The following is a 21,304-nucleotide window of genomic DNA, read 5'->3' on the forward strand; positions in this document are numbered from 1 at the left end:
ACGCTGCTGCACACAGGAATGACTGGTTAAATGATAGCGGGGGTGTTCAGCAGGCGGCCCGGGGGTTAAACCACGATTTCAAAAGTCCAGTCTTTTAGACTGACAATAATGATTTTCATATGATAAGGATATGATCATGATATGATGATCATGATATGATGATAATGATATGATCATGATATGATCATGATATGATCATGATATGATGATCATGATATGATGATAATGATATGATCATGATATGATCATGATATGATCATGATATGATCATATCATGATCATATCATGATATGATGATCATGATATGATCATGATATGATGATAATAATACTGCAACGAAAACTTTGAACAAACTCAAATCGGACAGGAAGATGAGAAAAACACACAAAGCATTGTCCTCACAATGCTTGCTTTGCACTTCCTCTGCATCTCTAATAAGCTTTATGTAAATAGAACGTTTGATAAAATGCTTATCGGCCACCGGGACGTATAGTATATTAATCACACTGATATGAGAAATAATAAAGGTCAAGGCAGAAAGTACAAGAACTTTGATCAGGAAGCAACATATCAAATGTACAGAAGGTTTTGGTCCAGATTGCAACATTGAGCAGTTTAAGCAGAACGTATCTCTTCTAGGCTTCTCATTTCTAGATTCCATCAACTCGTTTATTTTAGTCGTTAAACATTTTTTGAAATAGAACAACTTTGATTGTCTCCTATTGTTTAATGTTTAACGTCGGGTTCGTAACTTATAGGTTATGAGATAAAGCGATCAATCGTGGAAAAAGTTTTCCAGCTCACTTCTTCTTCTTCTTCTTCTTCTATTCTGTAATCGGCGTATTAAAGGTGTCAGACATTTCAAAGAGAACAGTACTGATGAGCCCAGTTGACCAGCTCACAGACCCCCCCCCCCCCCCCCCCCCCCCCCCCTCTAAGCTTTCATAGTCACCAGACTAGATGTCCAGGTCTTGTTCTATTGATCCCCCGAAGGAGAAGTTCTCTTTCATCTCCCGCTTCCACACGAAGGTCAGAGCACATCGGACAGCTGTGGAGCAGGAGCCCTGCAGCTGCTGGAGGTTCACTTGTGTTCAAGGACACTTTCTGCAGGCCGGCTGTCTGCCATGCAGGCAGGAGGTCGTGCTGCGTTCACATTGTGTCGGGTTCATTGTAGAGATGAACTACCGAAATGAGGATCCGTATCGGTGTTTGTGTGCAGCTGACTCTCAAAGTTGCTGATGAATGTGGCGTCGGCTTCGTTTGTTGTCTCATCGCTGCAGGATGGACCAAGTTTGCGCGGCTGACGCGGGCGCTCACCAACAACCGCAACACGCTGCCCAAGCTGGCTCCCATCGACAAACACGAAGTCAGCCACAAACCGTCCCGACTGGTGGAGGTGAGCGAGCACACGCACACACACACACACACACACACACACACACACACACACACACACACACACGGACTGTGAATTATACCAGGGTCAGCATAGAAAGCAAGTATTTCTGCTTCGTGCCCAAATTTCCATTTCAATGACCGACCGAGACGCCAACAGCATTTCGACAGGTAAGGGTAGCTAACCATGTCACCTGGAAGCTAACGCTGCTGCAGCACCTCCCCCACACACACACACACACACACACACTGACACACATGCCACCGTAGCAACTCTCTGCTCTTAACATTATTTCTGCACAAATAAGTCCTCACATAAAACATTAAGTGCCACATTCAAACCATTCTACAAACGCCGATTTGAAGCAGCCGCACGCCTGCGTTGACGGACGGACGGACGGACGGACGGGCGTGTTGTCACACACAACCACGCCCTCGATGCGTCCGTCCTTCTACCTCCGCATTCCTCCACTCGCACGCTAACTTCCCCCGGAGCTCTGCAGTTGTTTGCCGCTTTTCTCTTCCCGGGGGCGCCGTGCTCCCGGGGACTGCGGCCGTCATTACTATTTCATGTGAGTCGGGGAGATGGAAGCAATGGAAGCCGGGTGCTGTGGGCACTCTGAACGATTGTGACTGCTGCGAGAAATTTAGAAAATGGGTTTTGGTGTGTGTGTGTGTGTGGGGGGGACAGCTGATGTCTTTTTTTTTTTTCTGGCCTGTTTTATTCATGAACGTTTGAGTTTGAGGTGTGTCGCCTTTTAATCAGAATTTGTTTGAGTTTCATCTCTTCTTGGAACGTGAGGCGAGAATCATTTTTTAATTTTTAATTTTTAAGCAAAAGTGAAGGTGAAGAGAGCGAGGGGGGGGGGGGGGGGGTGAGAGGAAAGGAGGTGAAAGAGGAGGGAATGTAAAAAGAAGGAAAGATGCAAAAGAGGCAAAGAGAGGAAGCTGAATAAGAGAGGAAAGAGGAAGTAATGATTGAAGTAAGGAAGTGAAGAAGGAGCCGAAGGGAGGAGAGAAGGAATAAACCCATGACGCTTCAGACTTCAGACATTCATTGTGTGGTTTGAAAGAAGTGGAACAACCTGCACATTAACTTCATGGATGGGAAGGATTCCCATAATTCTACTGTGAATTGGCAATATAGGACTATATCAATTAAAATGAAGTTTTATTACAAAGAACAGACCATGTTTATTTGGTCTTTAAGCGCTTCTGTGTCATTAAACACCAAATCCAATATATTGGAGTTACCAGTCATAATTACTTGGATATTGTTGTGAGGACTATTTTCAAGTCAGAAACTCATAATTGTAATAACCCCGGTGTAATGTAAACATGGCTTTAAGGGGAATTGTTGAAAAACTGAAATGTTAAATAAAGACGAAACGTGACTTATGATGTTTTTAATGTGGAGTGAACCACAGAACACGAGGGGCTGGACCTTTAGGGGCTAATGCACCAATCAAGGTGAGGTTTTCTTACTTCCTGTACACAACCTGAAGTTTAGTGAGTCAAGGAAGGAAAAGTGCATGTAGAGAAGGAAGGAAGGAAGGACGTAAGAGGAGGTGTGGAGGAAAGGAAGAGGACTGATGTTGGCAGGAAGGAGAAGATAAAGGGCATAATAAGTTCCAAGCTGAGTCAGCCTCATGCTGCTGGATGGGGGGGGGGGGGGTTGCATAACGTCCTGAGCGGGGCTCAATAGATAAACGCAGGTGATCCGTCCTGAAAGGAACAGCTGGCGTCTTCTGTCGAGGAAGCTGTCGAGTGTCACATGAGCAGAGTTTTTCTCCCCCCTTCCCACAATGCTGCTGGGTTCCTAATTGGAGCGGCGGTGCGGCTCTTGACCAGGGGGCTGTTTGATTGGCAGCTCTGATGATCGGGACCAGATGAGGAGCAGATCCTCGGCTCCGGTTACTTCACGTCCCACTGGGAGGACAAATGGGGCTAACGGAGGCTAACGGAGGCTAACGGAAGCTAGCTGAGGCTAACTCCTCTGACTGTGGAGATGTTTTTAATATGATGATGGTGTAATAAATAATCCTGAAGCTAAGAATACAATATAATACACATTATTGCACGTATGAGGTAGGAAGTGTTGGTATTGTAGAGTATTGATATTTGTAGCATTATAATTGCTAGTAGTAGGCTAACGGTAGGAACGATACTGTGAGTAATTATAGTAATATTAGTTGTTGTTGTTGTAGTAGTAGTAGTAGTAGTAGTAATGGTGGTAACTAGGCTAACGGTAGTAGAAATGATTGGGTTAGTAATCAACATAGTTGCACCAATGTAGCAATATTACTATAAGTAGAATAAATATGTATCGTTATTGCTGCTGTATGTACTATTAGTAGTAGTTGTGTTGATCACAGTAGAATTATTAGCTTTGATATTATCATCATGTGAGCAGTAGCAGTAGTACAAACATTATTTCAATACACTCCTACATAGTATTACCATCTGTTTGAAGCGTCAGACAGCAACATGACTACAGCTTTACTGAAGTCAGAAGAAGGTCCACTGTAAGCCTGCTGGAGCTGATATGTTAGATCTGTTTTCTTTTGATCCTCAGGAAGTGTGTTTTATAAAATGCAGTTCATCTGAGTAGCAGCTGAACACAAACACTGTTCAGTTTAGTGTAAAACGAGTTGACTGGTTGATGTGTGATCTGAGCGGCCTGCAGAGGAAGCCCATCTCACATTTAATGTAGTCTGTGATGCAGAGGAAGCCGAGCTCAGCGGGAGTCATCTTCATCCTCCTCCTCATCCTCGTCACTCTGCAGAAGATGTAATGTCTGTTTTTATTTATTTATTTGTTCTTTTAGTTTAGCTGTAGTCCGTCTTCGTCCCCGTCCTCTTCTGTCTCATTTCAAGCCACATTTATTCATTATGCAGTTTTGTCACAGAAAAAAAAAGATGAATACTGGAGAAGAAAAACATCACACATTTTAATATGCTTTTCTATTTCCCCGGCTCTCGCTGCACACACACACACACACACACACACACACACACACACACACACACACACACACACACACACTGAGCAGCAGTATTTGTGACTAGACTGAAACACAAAGTGGTCCAGGTTCTGTCTTTCTTTTTCCTTCTTATTTAATCTCTTTCACATGATTTCATTTCATCTCTTCACTGTTTTCTTTCTTGTCCGTGTTCGCTTGACGTGTGTTTATATGAAATGCAGAAAACTTCCTCAAGACTTCAAACAAATATAATTAGAAATATAATTGGCAGAATAAAACAAACTTTTCTCTGTGTGCAACAGTGCGTGTGCGTTAATCAATAAATCAGTTCCTTAATTAAATGATAGGACGGGCTTATTACAGCCACAAGTAATGCTTTTTCTGAGCATTTCATTCATTGATGACTGTCAGGATGTAATGAACGAAAAGTATTAGAAAAATATCAGAAATGCTTTTGAAGAAAATGATCACCTCATATAGATGATATTTTCTTAAAAAAATACACTATTATTTAATAATACTGTTGCTTTCACTGGTTAAAATGACATTCTGTTTTAAATTCGATTTTTTAACTTGATGGCTGACCAAAATAAAACGTTGTAGTTGAGTTTGAGCTAAGTAACAACCTAACAAAGCTTCACGTGTTAAAGCTGCATTCTCTCTAGTGTCCACCAGGGGGCGACTCCTCTGCTTGTATAGAAGTCTAGTCTAAAATGACTCTACTTCTCTCTTGATTTATTCCCTCAGTAAACATTGTAAACATGAGTTTATGGTCTCAATCTCTAGTTTACAGTCTTCTTCAATACAGCATGATGTTCATTTAGTACATTATGGAACATTTAGAGTCAAACAGACCAGAAAGAGGGGATGATTTAGGGCGGGGCTAACTGTGATTGACAGGTCTCTACGTCACTCCTCCTCAGTCCAAATGTGGTCACTTCCTGTTCACTGGTTGCAAATTAACAAGATGGCGACGGCCATATTGCAGAACTCGAGACTTCATAGCATCAAACTGATGAGTGACGTCACGATGACTAGTCCACTTCTTACATACGGTCTGCTTTGTCGCTCCTCCAGGTTTTGCAGCTGAACTCCGACATCCTCCCGCAGTACAAGCAGGAAGCCCCCAAGACGCCCCCCCACATCATACTCCACTACTGCACCTTCAAGACCACCTGGGACTGGGTCATCCTCATCCTCACCTTCTACACGGCCATCATGGTTCCCTACAACGTCTCCTTCAAGACCAAGCAGAACAACATCGTGTGGCTGGTGCTGGACAGCGTGGTGGACGTCATCTTCCTGGTGGACATCGTCCTCAACTTCCACACCACCTTCGTGGGGCCCGGCGGCGAGGTCATCAGCGACCCAAAGCTCATCCGCATGAACTACCTGAAGACCTGGTTCGTCATCGACCTGCTGTCGTGCCTGCCGTACGACATCATCAACGCCTTCGAGAACGTCGATGAGGTACGGATGGTTTGTTTTTTTTAAATGGCGTTCTCAGCTGTGATTGGCTGGAAGGAAAGTGTGCATGGAGGTGAAAAGGACCATTGTTGATCCGATCCCAGCTGGCAGTTTAACGTTAACTGTCACAGTGTGAAATAAAGTTTTTATTGACAATCGTTTTCCATCAGCATTTTAGAGCTAGTAACGTTAGCAACATCGCTAACGGCCAGCGTACCAAGGTTCTGATTTTAAGAGGCGATGAGTCATCCTGTTGTTGTGTCAACCGTTTCCTGCCGGTTGCTGATTGGTCCAGATTCTCAGTGGATGTTTACACCTGGTATTAACGTGTGATTTGTATCAGTGAGAAACTCATCTACTGCAGGTGTAAAGGCATGCAGAATGCGATCAGATTGGCCAGACCTCATCTTGGAGGCGGTCTCGCTTTCACTGTTATCTGATGTCACAGCGGTGAAAATAACATCTGTCGAGACATTTTTTTAATTTATTTTTTTAAGAAAGAAAATCCACCCAGAAAAGTTGCCCAAATTGGGAGAACAGGAATGCTTATTAATAATAAAGTGTGGACGCTAAAGCCTGCGATCAGATGTTGTTATTCAGACAAGACGTCCAGATAACAGATGTTGGTGTAACTGGGGTCTTGAGACCAGATCGGGTTTGTTTCTGACTGGTTTTCGAAAGGAAAGATTTAGTTTGTTGGTTGAAATGACAGAAGGAGGAGGAAGTCATTTGGATACGGTTCATCAAACTGTTCCCCTCCTCTTCCTCAGAAACAAGAGCTTGTTTCTGAGGAAGACGAGACGGAGAAAGGACTTGTAAATCGGAGAGAACTTGGTGTTTTGGCTCAGGGGACGAGTTGCAGGGATGCTATGGTGTGAGTCGGTCGTTTGGTCCACCGGTGAGGACTGATTACTGATCGATAGATTAACATGAAGTACCTTCATGGTTATCAGACGATGTGTCGTGACGACTGTGAGGATCTCCTGACGTTTCATCTAAAGTCACCAGCAGGACGAACACTTTAGATTGAGTTTATGATTTAATGAGTATTAATTAGTTATGTAAACAGTTTCCCGTTGCACTCGTAACATTTGAATCACTATTCTCAGTATTCGGTAATGATTGATAAACCTTTAAGAACAACAGATGGAGCAGATATGTGTAACGCGTCGTTAATGACTAATAATTGGTTTGTAAACATTATTTGGATGCTTTTATGAAGTTGCAGCTGATTATTATAATACATTAGAATTATGTTGGAAATGCTACACTTTACATGTTATAGTTTGGATTGTTTTATCTTCTACATCCATTAATCAAATCATAAATGGTTAATAAATGCTGTGTAAAGCATATTTAAACACTATTTAGATTGACAATTAATGCTCTTTCAACGGTTAATAATTAGTCCATTTATGTAATTATGTTTAAATATCTTTCGGTAATCATTTACAAATATTTAATATAGTATATAAAGTATTATAATATCTTCAACAATTATCTGTTAATAAATGGTTTCCAAAAGAATATAATGAAAATATCAAATTTATAAACAGGATATTTCATATTACGCAAACTAATGACGAAATAACATAAATTATAGAAGCACTAATAATTGTTAATTATCATTTATCATCTGTTTGTTAACAGTAAAATAACTTAACTAAAGTATAATTCATTATTGTTTTACCATTTCTTAATGATAGTTATCATACAGTGTATCTCACAGCAGTCAGAGCTGCTGCTGTGTCTGTTTTGTCTCGTGTTGAGACACAACAGCAGGAGACATTTTGATCTAATAAGCTCATTAAGTTTGCTGATTAATAATTGATAGTGCTCTGTTTTTAACCTTCATTATCTCAGCCAGGGAAAGTGGATTTATTTGTAATTTTTCTAACTTCCAGCAGGTTTTGCTGTAATAGCTTCAGTATTGAAACACTTTAAAAGTCAATTCCCTCATGTTAAGGTCATGTGGATGTATTTAAACCTGCATGTAGAATTGATTCAGGACCAAGTGTGATGATGATGGGACTGCAGTTTAAAAAAACAAATAGATAGATATATAAATATAAGTGAATATATGTGCCTCTAGGAATGAGAGTTTTTAGGGCGTTTGATTCCTACGATGCTGCTCTCAGTATTTTTGACGCTCATTTACGCCCATCAGATATCCAGGCGTTCTATCAATACGGCCTGAAGTCCATTAAAGGTGATTTTCCACTTCATTTCCCACCGAATTAATTAGACGAAAGTCTGAGTGAACGGACCGGTCTATCCAATGTGAAATGAGAGAAGAAAACAAAGACGGTTGTACACAAGGCAAGTCTCACTTTCTTTTATGTTTGAACATTTGATATTTTCATGAGTGGGTGTGTATTTGTTGTTTTGTGAACACATGCTGTGGGGGTTTGTTCCTGCATAGACACCCATTGTTGTGTGTGTGTGTGTGTGTGCATCTCTGTCTGCCAAGTGGACACTTAATCACATGAGTTTTTCAACGCCAATAGTAATAATAATAATAATAATAAAACCAGTAGTTAAGCTGCCAGCAGCTTAATTTTAAACGTCTATTAATTTGTGCCATTACATTTCTTCACACCTCCTTCAGCATTTTATTCTTGTCCTGACCGACACACTACAATGTTTAATTGTTCTCTGCAGCTCCTAAAGTCACAACTAACTCATCTCTTTGGATAGTTTCCTGCAGGATGTTGAAGTCGTTGACGTAGTCGCGAAAAAACTTTCCACAAGGTGGAAGTCGCAGACGACTTGGAAACAATCCTGATGATTGATTGATTACAAGGATTCATTTAATGATTTCATTTTGAGCTTTTGGATTAAGCATTTAAAAAAACTGAACAATCGTTAAAAAAAAGCCATGTTAGCATGCTCACAAAGACATTCTGTAACATTACGTAACGTTACACAGGACTTTCACCCAGGAGACCGATGTTTGTGTCCGTGTGAATCCAAAAGCCAACTTTGACTTACTTAACATACCTATGTTGCTTCATTGTCTGTGACCGGACTTTATGGAATGTTACGTAATGTTTCTGTGTCGAGTACGTAACGTAATGTAATTAACTATTTAACAAACAAACCTGTTTTAACCCAAACAAAGAAACTGAAGCTAGAGGGCCACTCAGAGCGCAATAGACTAAAGCTGCCGTATTTGACGAGTTGCTTTAACTTTGCTCCACTTAAGAGGGAAAAGTAGTCTGTTCTGTTCTTCAGACAAGCTGCCAGCAGTTTAATATACCTCGAGCCAGGATGTAGTACTTAAACTGTGTTTTTACTGGATGTGCAGATTTGTGAACTTCCAGCGAGTCAGAAACCAGTATTCCCTTTGTCCCCCCCGAGGATAACGTTATTGGAACATTGTCCAACAGGCCGTGAAGGACTTTAAGGCGTAATGGCCCTCCTGGGATACATTACCTCTTTTAAGTTACATAAAAAAAATATTGAGTGCATAAACAAAGTGTGCCAAGAAAATGAATGTTTCATGTATGTGATATTAGTGGCTTAAATATTGATATTTAAGGCCACTACTGAGCCCTTGCTCTTCGTTTAACGCTCGGCCTGTTGAGCCTCCATGCTTCAGTGTCTGAGTGGACTATTGAGCTGTGGATGCTCCTGATGCCGGGGTTCAGGTGTCTCTCGTCGTGGGTTCGATGAGCCGCCCGCTGGGTGGTGTTTTCTGTTTGTCTTTTAAAGCAGCAGCGAGTCGGGGGGGGGGGGGGGGTGGGGGGGACACAGGCCGAGAGGAAATCAATGTCGTGTAACTTTGCAGCCACTGAAGAGGACACAGTCGAGAGTCTCTCGTCCCCTCTTTGCTAACATTGACGTTTTTTTGTTGTTGCCCGTTTTCCCGTTGCAGCCGGCTGGAAGAAGAGACGGGTGCCGGCTGCAGGGCGGTGGGCGGGCGGCTCGAGGTGCAGTGAGAGAGAAAGAGCGGCAGAGATTATTATAGACTCACTGCGGACCGACTTCCACTCGTTGCCGACTCCGATGGCTGAAGCAGGCAGGAAGTATTTTTAGTTGGAAAGCCGTGCCGAGCTGGAGACATGCAGGCGCTGCCAACTCGTGTGCACACACACACACACACACACACACACACACACACACACACACACACACACACACACACACACACACACACACTCACCAACGCGTCCGTATACCTGGTTTGTGAGGACCTCACAGGTCCACACTATAACTTTCCTCCATTGGAGAACTTTCCTCATCTTCGTGAAGACGATCTGCAGGTGAAACGTACATTTTTAACCGCAGTCGAATGTGAACAGACCTTTGAACGATCGGCTTCTTGTTGTTATTTTTGGTCATCACTTCTATCAGTGATGGTAAAAGAAAAACTAGCCAACTAAGAGAAAAACGATTAATCTGTTGACTATTTATCTGATTAACCGATTGATCGTTTGTTGTCTTGAGGCTTCAGAATGATTGCTTGTGTGTCGGACAGACCAAAAACCTTAATTATATATATATATATTAATTCTTAATATATTCACTTTGCAATGAAAAAAGTCAGGAAAAGCAAATGTTTTAGATTAATCTATGGATAAAACCATGAATGAATCATTTTATTAAACATGTTAATTAATATCTGAACAATTAATAGGATTAATAAAATCTAAGCAGTTGGTGTTTCATTGTTATGTCAAGCTATTTTAATGAATTTATTTTATTTGTAAAAGCTTTAACCTAATCTGGTGTAAACAGGTCTTTGTCCGCCTCCTGGTTAAACTTTGTCCTCTTGTAGATTAACGGCTTCACGGACATTCAGTCGCTTTAACTTGATGAATTTGTTGATATGAACCTGGTAATTTGTTTACAGCTTACACACTTTAAACCGGTCTCTTAATACTCATTAGAGCGGTGAGCAGCTCCCAGGCTCTCGAGGCTGACAGCCCCCATTAAAGCACAAAGTCCTGCTTCCATCACGATCAAACCGTCATCCTCAGGTGTTCACATTGAAATAAAACCTGTCGTCCATCAAAGGCTTAAACTTGAGGAGCGATAAAGTGCGACTCCGTCCTGAAATCAAAGACGCAACATCTTCTGTATTCAAAGTTCAGATGTTGACATATAACCACTTATGAATCCAAACATGTTGAGTATTCACAGAACTCTTGAGGGGATCATTGTAACGCATCAGTTAAATCCAACTGTCCATGCAGGGGTTTTCACTTTTGAACAGATTTAAATCTATGAAGAGAGATTTAAATGGCTGATGCATGCTGGGCTTTCGTGTGATTTGTTTGTTTGCACTTTGTCTGCTGGTTGTTGGTCATTCTTTAAGCTTTGTTTAGAGGTACGAGCGCGCAGAAAGACGTTTATGATTAACGCGCCGGTCGCTGCGTTATTCTCCAAAAACACAAAGAGGAGGAATAGTAATCAAAGACGAGAAGACGTTCTACAAACACACCGTTTTCTTTAAGGTGAAGGAATGCTCCTCTCCGCTTCTTCCTCTTGATATTTGGGAGATGCAGCATCACACCTACACTGAGACTCAAACGGGTCAGCAGTTATATCGACATGAAGAAGTCGAGCTCTGGCTGTGAAAAATGCAACACATGATGTAAGATCCTCATGAGGAGGAGTCGTGCTGCTGATGCTCCGTCACGTTGCAGCAGAGGTGGTGTGAGAAGTGTGCGTTTTTGAGGTGGTGGAGGGGAAAGAAAACCCAGACCCACGGGGTCCTGAAGCCACCTGCTGTCACCGAGGAGCCCGCCGGCTCTCAGCGGGCGTCTGCCGGCGCCGCGGCGGCTCGGAAAAGGTCTAATCCGGGCTGACCTTTCTGTGTGGCGTGCATGTTGCCACCGCCGCGGCCGGGCCAAGCTGACAGAGCCCTGGAGGAAGCTGTGCACCGTGGAGTCAGAGGGGGGGGGGATATAAACACTCTGCATGTTAGCACGGAGAGAGGAGGAGGAGGAGGAGGAGGAGGAGGAGGAGGAGGAGGAGGAGGAATGGCAAGGTGGAGTGTCAGAGCATTAATTTAACAGCAAAGAGAGATGTAAGAAGTGAAGACGAGTTTGGCGTTTTGGCGCCATCTCTTTGTTTTGCAACCTGAGGTGATGCATGAGGGCGGAGCTAAGCAGCAACCACATGCTGAATACGACGTTTCAGGCAACAACAATGTTACAGTTGACCTTTTATCAAGGTATCGTCACACAACGGTTTGTATGGTATCCTACGAAAAGTCCTCATTTTGTGTGCGTTTTCCAACAAAAGGTGTGGAAGAGACCTGTCAATCAGCGTGTAGCCCCGCCCCTAAATCATCCCCTGCTTTCTGGTGTGTTTGACTCTAAATGGAGCATAATGTACTAAATGAACATCATGCTGTATTGAAGAAGACTGTAAACTAGAGATTGAGACCATAAACTCATGTTTACAATGTTTACTGAGGGAATAAATCAAGAGAGAAGTAGAGTCATTTTAGACTAGACTTCTATACAACCAGAGGAGTCGCCCCCTGGTGGTCACTAGGGAGAATGCAGCTTCATTAGTAGAGTCATTAATACTTCTGGTCTTGCAGACATAGGTTTGTCGTATTTCCTGTCTGTTCACTCAGACTTTCAGCATTTTTTTGTTGAACTTCAGACCACATATCACCACACCGCCGACATCCACAACAGGCCTTTATTTGAATGTCTTGTGTGGCAGCATTTGAAGTTTCCTTCTCTCCGTTCTATTTGACTTTTGAACCAAAATTGTATGATGTAATGTTGTTTTTGTTGCTGCCATATGGCCGGTCAGAAATAGGTTTAATTGGCTGCATGTGCGTCGAGTTTTCTCATTTTCATACGACTTGTTTCTGTTTCTATGAGTTTATTCACTATTCTAGTGGAGGAGGAATTCATGGCGCATTGTTCAGACGGTAATACTATAACTCACTGGACATGTGACTTTCTGACGCTATGATATCTGTAACGTGGCGTTAACTCTTATTTCTCTGGGTCTCTTCAGTCATTGTTAACGTTGTAACCTGTGCTTCTCCTGCTGTGATGAGTTCAAATGTCTGCGGTGGAAAAGGTCAACTAGAGGGAAGGTGAATGGATGAATGAAAGTGAGGAGACTGAGATGGAAGATACCTGTTTAACATATTAGATATTATCTTTCTAATTGTCTCACTCTACTAATCCCCACAGACAGTTTGTATTTCATTTATTTCCCGAGTCTAAACAAAAGGCTATTAAACCAAATGTTCATCCTCGTGTTTCAAATGTTGAGGATTAAAAAAGCACCTTTTGGGTGAAAGGTGACAATTGGAAAACTCAGCTGCAGCGCTGCTCTTCTGCTAAAAGCTGAGATGGTTTTTTTTTTACATTTTTAATGCCGCCATAAAGAATGAGCGCTGAAAACGCGTTAAGCTCCCGGTGCTGCAGGAACATGCAACAGAGCGCCGCTCAATCTGAGAGACATAATGAGCGACAGAGTCTCCGCTGTGAGAAGAGACGTAATCTCTGTCCCTGCGCCGCCTTCGCTCTGTCGGGATAAACAGGTGCTTATGAGGCCGTGGCTTTAAACGCGTTGCTCGCTCTTGACTCATGCTCTCTTCATCTGTGTTGCTCTGTCCTGTGGCTGCTTAATTTGGAGGCATTTACATATGAGCTGGGAACCCGTCCGAGTCCCAGGGGGGTAGGGGGGGGGAGGCCTTTGAAGCTGTGGCTAGAGAGGGAGAGAGAGAGAGAGAGAGAGAGAGAGAGAGAGAGAGAGAGAGAGAGAGAGAGAGAGAGAGAGAGACACACACAGAGAGACAGAGACACACAGAGACAGACAGAGAGAGAGAGACAGATCAAGTCAAGACGAGGCAGCAACCTCCGGGTCCCAAAAGTGAAGCCAAGCTGCATTCTCTCTAGTGTCCACCAGGGGGCGACTCCTCTGGTTGTATAGAAGTCTAGTCTAAAATGACTCTACTTCTCTCTTGATTTATTCCCTCAGTAAACATTGTAAACATGAGTTTATGGTCTCAGTCTCTAATCACATATTTCAGTGTTTCATATCTTTATTTGTGGACAGGCGCCAGGACTGCTTCTCTACGTCTACGACTCGAACGTGTTTTTTGTTGAATATTAAATACACTGTCGTAGGATTGTTTGATGGTTGTGAAACGTTTGCGGCTACGTTCATCAGAATGTGTACAGAAAGTTCTCTACTGCGGCGTGAATGACTTATGTTAAAGAATGAAGACGGAGCAGAAAGATGCTGACTCTTTAATCCACCGGGTGAAAACATGAGAGGAGCTCAGGTCTGTCACTGAGGGTTACAACGAGGTCAGAAGTGGAAGCTGGTTTGCAGCTGAAGACGGAGATGTTGAGGCTGGAAGCGAGCGTCAGGATGTAGACCTGAGAGCCGCTCCCGCTTTATTCCACAACATCTTTGCCTCCGTCGTTGGATCGCCTCTGCTGGCTTTCCTTGCATTGGTTTCTCTCCGAGGCTCCAAACTGGGGAGAAGTTCTTGTTTGTCTGTTCATGTTTGCACACATTTGTCTTCAGGTTGCGGAGCGTAGAGCTTTGTTCAGTGTTCAGACGGAGCTCGATGCAAATGAGATGCAGACGACACCGGAGGAGCGTTTATTTGCAGAGAGAGGCTGCTGCTAGCGTGCCCATCGATACGCTCATAACCTTCTGTGTGTGTGTGTGTGTGTGTGTGTGTGTGTGTGTGTGTGTGTGTGTGTGTGACGTATTGGCTCGACTAAATGCTGTCCATCATGGTGATCATTTGTGGGGAGAGGGCTTGTTGACCCGCTCTGGATTGCCTCCATGACGCTGGAGCCTTGAGATCTCCAGACATTTGTGTTGTTTGCGAGTGTAAATATAAATACATATTCATAACCGAGCATTGGTATGCGAGGAAAACTCCTGTCGTCTTCCAAAGCGGTCGGGTCCCCGGCTCCTCCACGTGGACGCAGTGCTTAGATGCACCTTGAATGGGTGTAAATGGGGGAATGAACGACACAGTGCTCGTTTCCATCATGTAGCGGACACGGTGCACTTTAACGTGGCCGGCTTCATTAGAGGCCATGCGTTGTGCTTTGAGCCGTGTGTTTTGGTTGGTCTGTAGTGGACTGAGGCGATAACAGCTGTGGTCTGATACAACCTGAGAATTAGAAGTACATTTAAGGGTCTCTGGTGGAAGAGAGTCATCATTATTACTACATTGTTTTTGAAGGTTTTCATCTCTTCTTTTCTGCTTTACTGGCCAACCTGGAAACAAACGTCTCTATTTAAGGTTGAGGTTTACTTCCTGTTGAACGAAGACGTGTGGATTGTGTTCTGAACTGTGTTTGTCTCCTCAGTTTCTGCAGAGACCTTTTCTTGTTTCCTCTTGAGCTTACTGCTTCGTAACGCACACAAAATGTCATTTTTAGATAATGCTGATGGATGCTGAAGTGTGCAAATTGCATTCTGAGCCACACTTCCAACATCCATCAAAATTATTTCTAAATGACATTTTGTCAAAGCTCTAACTTTTTTTTTTAAATCAAAGTGCTCACAAATAATGAGAAATCTACTTTATAATAGAAACGTACATTTATGAAGAACTCTGCTGCAGGAAAGGAAAGTAAACAAAATAAAGCTTCTGGTAGAGATGAGAGCATCTTAGCACCTTTATACTCTAGTGTGTGTGTGTGTGTGTGTGTGTGTGTGTGTGTGGGGCTATCTCAGTAGTGTGTTTTTGTTTTTAGAGAAAGCACAGTTTGAAATATTTGTCCGTTATTAAATATAAGTGATTAATGTAAGTGTAACGAGGTCATGAGAGTCTCCAAATCCCTTGGAGTTTGGTGTTTCAGAACATCTTGGCTTCCTGCAGCCAGTGAACAGGAAGTGACCACATCTGGACTGAGGAGGAGTGACGTAGAGACGATGTATACGTCTCTGGTAGAGACCTGTCAATCAGCGTGTAGCCCCGCCCCTAAAGCATCCCCTGCTTTATGGTGTGTGTGACTCTAAATGGAGCATAATGTACTAAATGAACATCATGCTGTATTGAAGAAGACTGTAAACTAGAGACTGAGACCATAAACTCATGTTTACTTCACTGCATCTTCACAGTATTTGCTCGTTACCTTCGATGTGTACAATGCGTATGTGCAGATCGAGAAGGGGGCGGGGCATAGGGAACGTTTTACCTGGAATGTAATCGCTTCTCCTCTTTTCTCACTCATCCTCTACCCTCCCCTCTCTCCCCACATCTCTCCTTCTTCCTCCTCTGTCTCCTCCCTTCCTCCCTTCCTCCCCCTCAGGGCATGAGCAGTCTGTTCAGCTCCCTGAAGGTGGTCCGCCTGCTGCGCCTGGGTCGGGTCGCCAGGAAACTGGACCACTACCTGGAGTACGGCGCCGCCGTGCTGGTGCTGCTGGTCTGCGTGTTCGGACTGGTGGCTCACTGGCTCGCCTGCATCTGGTAAACTGCTCTTCTTACCGTCACTGAGGGAACTCTCATTTCCTCACAATTCAAAAGCTCCCACTGCCTGCTGGGAGTTTACCCTCCCAACTGTTCCTAATTGGTTCTGTATGCTAATCACCCCCCCCCCCCCGCCCACCTGTACTGTACATTACAAAACATCTGCTGCTGCTTTGTTTCCTTCATACAACGCTGAGTGATTTGTTTCTGTCCTACAGCAAACACCACCGACATTAGAAACACTTCTGCTCCATCGACGGACATTTTTGCAGTTTTACTTCACTAAAAACAGAGCGCCTTCATTTAATACCTCCGAAGCTGCTTTGACTTTTCATATTTAGATGAAAGTGAAAAGTTGAATATGAGCCTCGACAGACCAAAGTGAGGCTTTAAATGTTCAATAATCAATGATGAATGGTTTTAATAATCGTATTTATGGTTTGATTAAGTAGCCGTCTTATTTATTATGTTATATAATAAGGATGTGTGCATAAATGATGGGAGGATTACATGTATTTAAGGGGTATTTTGTCCCATATTGCACTACTTTTTGGAATCTCCTGTAAAAAGTGACAGAGCCAGGAGACGAGGAAACAATCTGAGAAAAAAAATCTAAATCAACGCTACCCCAGTTTTGCAAAATCTCTTAACTTTTATCTCTATAATCTCAGAGAATATCTGTTTTTATCTTGTAAATTAACGCCTTTAATCTGTGATCCTCCTCAACAGGTACAGCATCGGAGACTACGAGGTCATCGACGAGGCCACCAACACCATCAAGATGGACAGCTGGCTCTACCAGCTGGCCCTCAGCATCGGATCGCCTTACCGCTACAACGCCAGCGGCACCGGCCAGTGGGAGGGCGGCCCCGGCAAGGACTCCCTGTACATCACCTCGCTGTACTTCACCATGACCAGCCTGACCACCATCGGCTTCGGCAACATCGCCCCCACCAGCGACGGGGAGAAGATCTTCTCTGTGGCCATGATGATGGTGGGATGTAAGTGATTCTTTAACCGCGCTGTGTCGGCAGAGAGGGACATGGCTCTGATTTTAGTTTAAACAGATATAAACTCCACTTAGAGAGCTGCTCTTAGGGAATGCTGCTGGTGGAGTTTTTATGATATATCGATGTGATGTGTAGAAGTTTTGCCACCTTAGCTGGTGTGGTCTGGTGCTGTCGGTTGGTCAGTCCAACACTCCAAAATGCAGTTTTAACCCAGTCGGCAGAAACAAACATTTGATGCGTTGAATGTCGGTGTGTCTGAACCAAAAATGGGTTTCATATCAGCTTTGTATCTCGCTTGCAGAAACTCACTTAATGTAAAAAACATTGTGGTTTGTCGTAAAATAATAACGTAACAATGCAACTACCTTAAATACATAACAGCCGCCCTTAACGGGACTTTCCTGCGTAGCGTTAAGTGGAGCAGTGTTACATGACGAGCGTTCAGTCAGTGTTTGCTTTTGGTTTCAAACATTGACGCTGACAGTGGTGCCCTAAGTGAAAGTCCTGTGTTTGTACGTCACGTCCGCCTTCCCTTTGTGGGTTTGTACCGTCTTTGTACTTCCTGGTTCTGTGGAGTGCATCGGAGTAGATTTTGTAGGATATGACAGCCTGCTTTCACATTTGGCGTATCTGTGGTTTTTTGCAGGATCGTAGAACGCGATGGATTCCTTATGGTTCCCGTGACTCTGTGACGTTTCGTCTTGATTTCAGCACAAATCTGCACCTCGTACACTGAGGGCTTGTTGTTTTATAAACCAGAGCATGCTGTTGACTTGTTGTAGAAGGAAAAAGCAAAGGGTGACTGCTAACATTAACCATTGCTCCATCACATTATATTTGAATTACAAGGGTCCATGTGAAGTGAATCATTTTGCCACATTGGCACATGTATAATCGTTTACGAGCCAACTGTGAAACCTGTAGGCGTCAATGAAATCCACTATAGTATAAACATGAGCATGTGGATGAACACAGTGAAAATCAAGTAAAAACAAGTGTTTGCTTTTATCCAGCACTTGTTGGGTTTAATAATGGTTCCATCACCACCACTGTCTAACATCCACTGCTGCTCTAAGACCTCTTTAATCTATCTGCTCCGCTGGAAACATCCCCGTTTGCCATTAAGAAGTGTGAAACGACTTCAAACTATTGTTTCATCGTCGATCTCTCTTTATGGAATATTGCGGCGGGTTTAATGCAGAGTGTGGACTGGGAGAAGAGTTCCTTTTGTTTCTTTACGGAGTTCAGAGGACGCACACAGATCTGCACGCCGATGATGAAAGCTGCAGAAAGCTGAGCGCAGAGAACATGTGACACGTCTGGTTAACGGCAAACCGGCTCCCTGTGGTTAACGAGGGGAATCACCCCAACAAATGAAGGATGAATGTATAGAACCATGCAACATATTTATGCTTGAGAGTAAGTGGGGGAATGATATATATGTGTGTTTGTGTGGGTGTACATACATATATATTACAGTTGTGTAACTGTAACCATACCTTAGTTGCAATGTGCACAATATTAAGGAAGAGAAACAATTTGGGTTTTCCAGAATTTTAAAACGTCAGTTTTCTTGTCTTGCTATAGGGTTGCTTTCCTTCCTCCCTCCCTCACTTCCTTTCCTTCCTTTAGGACTAGTGAATTATCCAGCATCAGATGTGTTGCATCAAATGGAAATAGTTGCTGCAGGAATCCCAGCAGACACACAACTCAGAGGCACGAGAGTGATGACAGGTTTTCTCTCTATACGGTCGACTGAAACCTGCTTCTATTCTGAGAGGTCGGAGGAATGACAGACGAGGCTGCATGTTCAGTTTCTCCAGCTGACCTGCTCACTTAGAGTTCATGCAAACACACTGATTGTTGACAATAGCTGTTAGTATTGGATGTGTTTAGACTGAGTGTTACTCCATACAATCTCTATTAGTTCTTGTAATCGATGTTTTGTAGATGCTGCCAGTGCTTCTCAAGTATTCTCATGCTTTAAGGTATTTAAGCAGCTTCCAGTGGGAGAAGAAGGCGTTGAATCATACCCGTGTTCATGCTTTTATTAGCGTTTGTTCTGTTTCATATCTTGTGCTTTTACAATCTTTAAGGATTAAACCCTTCCAGCTGTTTTGGGAGATTTGTTTTTCCCCCCAAAAATGTCTCACAGAAGGCTTTTTTCGTTTCTTTCTGGAGTTCTTGCTGTCCCTGCTGGCCGGAAGGAGCTGTTGTAACAATGTCTATATGCTGCAGGAAAAGTAACTTTCAGGGCATCAATTATTAAACTCTATGCACATGTCTGCAGAACAGAGTACAGACGAGCGGTTGCCCTGGAGGCTTTAATGGAGAGCAACAAACGGAACGGGCGTGTTAATCTGTCGGCGTTCAGGTGAGACGGATGTACAGTGTGCAGCAATTACCTTTCATTATTACATAACAGACAGATTTCTAAAGGATTTCATTCCGACGATTACCTCAAATATAATAAGTGAAACGTCTCCCGACGTGGTGAAATCACGATCGGTTGCATGTTTTTTTTCCTAGAAGCTTCCAGCCTTCAGGCCAAAGCTGGCGTACATAATTCAACACATTCTGTATGCTCCAACGCTCGTCAGGGTTGATCTCATCGAGACAAACGAGTTGCACGCATGCAGCCTGCTCGTATGGAACCTCTTCAGATGTGTTGTTCTCTGCTCAATGATGGAAACGATTCCTAGAAAGCCGTGTTACGCCAAGGAGAACGGGAGACGTGTTGTAATCGGCCGTTTGTTGTCAGAATCTTTTAATATAAAGGCTGAAGATGAGGATGTTCTTCATGGACGCTTGAGTATCAACCAAAACCACGACTTCCAGCAGACCTCAGCTTGGTGTTTTAGTTGCCCGACCATAACTACGCCTCAACCGAAGCTTCTCTGCCACAACCCTCAACGTCTTCTCGTACTCTTAAGTACAGTTGAAGCTGAACGTCTTCCCACCCCGGTCAAGTTTTGCATGGTAGAAAGACAAGTCGTCCCCGTTGCAGCGGCTGATGTCTATCGGTTAGTGCAGAGGGCTTAATGGGCGGTTCAGGTTCGCAACGGTAGAAACCGGAGCAGCAGTGTCTCCAGGAGGAAGAGTGGAGGGTTCTGCTGGAGGTCCATCACACCGGGTGCTTTCAGGGTGAGGGTAGAAGACGTAGAAACACCGTGTGAGTCCAGAAGCAGAAGGCACTCAGCCAATGCTTATTTATCATCATCTCTCCTTAAAGTGTTTGGCAGGAAACACCAGTGTGTGTTTTTGTATCGGCTCAGTTTGCCAGAACTCCAGAGGACTCTTCCCTTTAGAACGTGTTATGATTCAGTCATTTTTAAAGCCTTTTTTTCCCCCCATTTCAGTCTCTTGGTGAGAGCAGGCGTCTTTTTAAAAAAAAAAAAAGAAGAACTGGACAAATCTCCTTTTGGGAACAACAGCGTTTCGGTCTTTGTCTCGGTCCGATCTGCCCTGGAGTTTAGCAGCGAGCCAGACCCTCCCCGGGCCGTCCTCCATGTTGTTTGTTCCTGGCAGCGGGACAGCAAACGGCCTCGGCTCGCTCGTAAACAATACAGAGACGCGACGCGCTCCGCCTGTGACGGAGAGTCTTCTTGGCTGTGTGGGCAGTTTCATGGTCTCGGGCAGGCAGCGGTCATTTCGGTTTCCAGAGTGTGACGACGTGAACAATCAGCTGTACAACGTTGTTGAGCTGCAGTGAGAGGAAAGAGCATTTTGGTACCAGTGAATTATGAAATATTACAGCTGTGCTTTCCAGATGAGTTAGACGACGTTAACGAGGGACAAAACATCCCAGTCTTTTATTGCATTGTGGGTAATGTAGGCCTTGAGAAGAACGTGTGGAACATGAAAGAAGATCTCTCTGGTTCTGCTGCATTGATTTTGGTAACTATTTTAATTAATAAAGGGTTTTTACAGTACTTCATCAAGTTGTAAATGTTGATAGGTGGATTTTGGTCCAGGTTTCTTGCAGCAGGTAAATTATCTGTATTCACTGTTCTTTTTATCCGA

At 43.5% G+C, this 21,304-nt stretch overlaps 1 protein-coding gene across 4 annotated transcripts in view; it reads left to right on the plus strand.

Annotated features, from left to right (window-relative positions):
* The window catches only part of kcnh5b (potassium voltage-gated channel, subfamily H (eag-related), member 5b), a 91,476-nt gene that overhangs the window by 16,732 nt on the left and 53,440 nt on the right, over positions 1-21,304 (plus strand). For all 4 annotated transcript variants that reach the window (XM_068718156.1, XM_068718158.1, XM_068718157.1 and 1 more), the window contains exons 5-8: positions 1,281-1,396; positions 5,456-5,848; positions 16,114-16,271; positions 17,001-17,272. In XM_068718156.1, coding sequence (XP_068574257.1) covers positions 1,281-1,396; positions 5,456-5,848; positions 16,114-16,271; positions 17,001-17,272 — 939 coding nt within the window. The remainder of the gene's footprint in view (positions 1-1,280; positions 1,397-5,455; positions 5,849-16,113; positions 16,272-17,000; positions 17,273-21,304) is intronic.

Source organism: Cebidichthys violaceus, unplaced genomic scaffold (genome assembly GCF_023349555.1).
Source record: "Cebidichthys violaceus isolate CVI_PGR_0920_01 unplaced genomic scaffold, fCebVio1.0.p SCAF_22, whole genome shotgun sequence".
NCBI lineage: Eukaryota > Metazoa > Chordata > Actinopteri > Perciformes > Stichaeidae > Cebidichthys > Cebidichthys violaceus.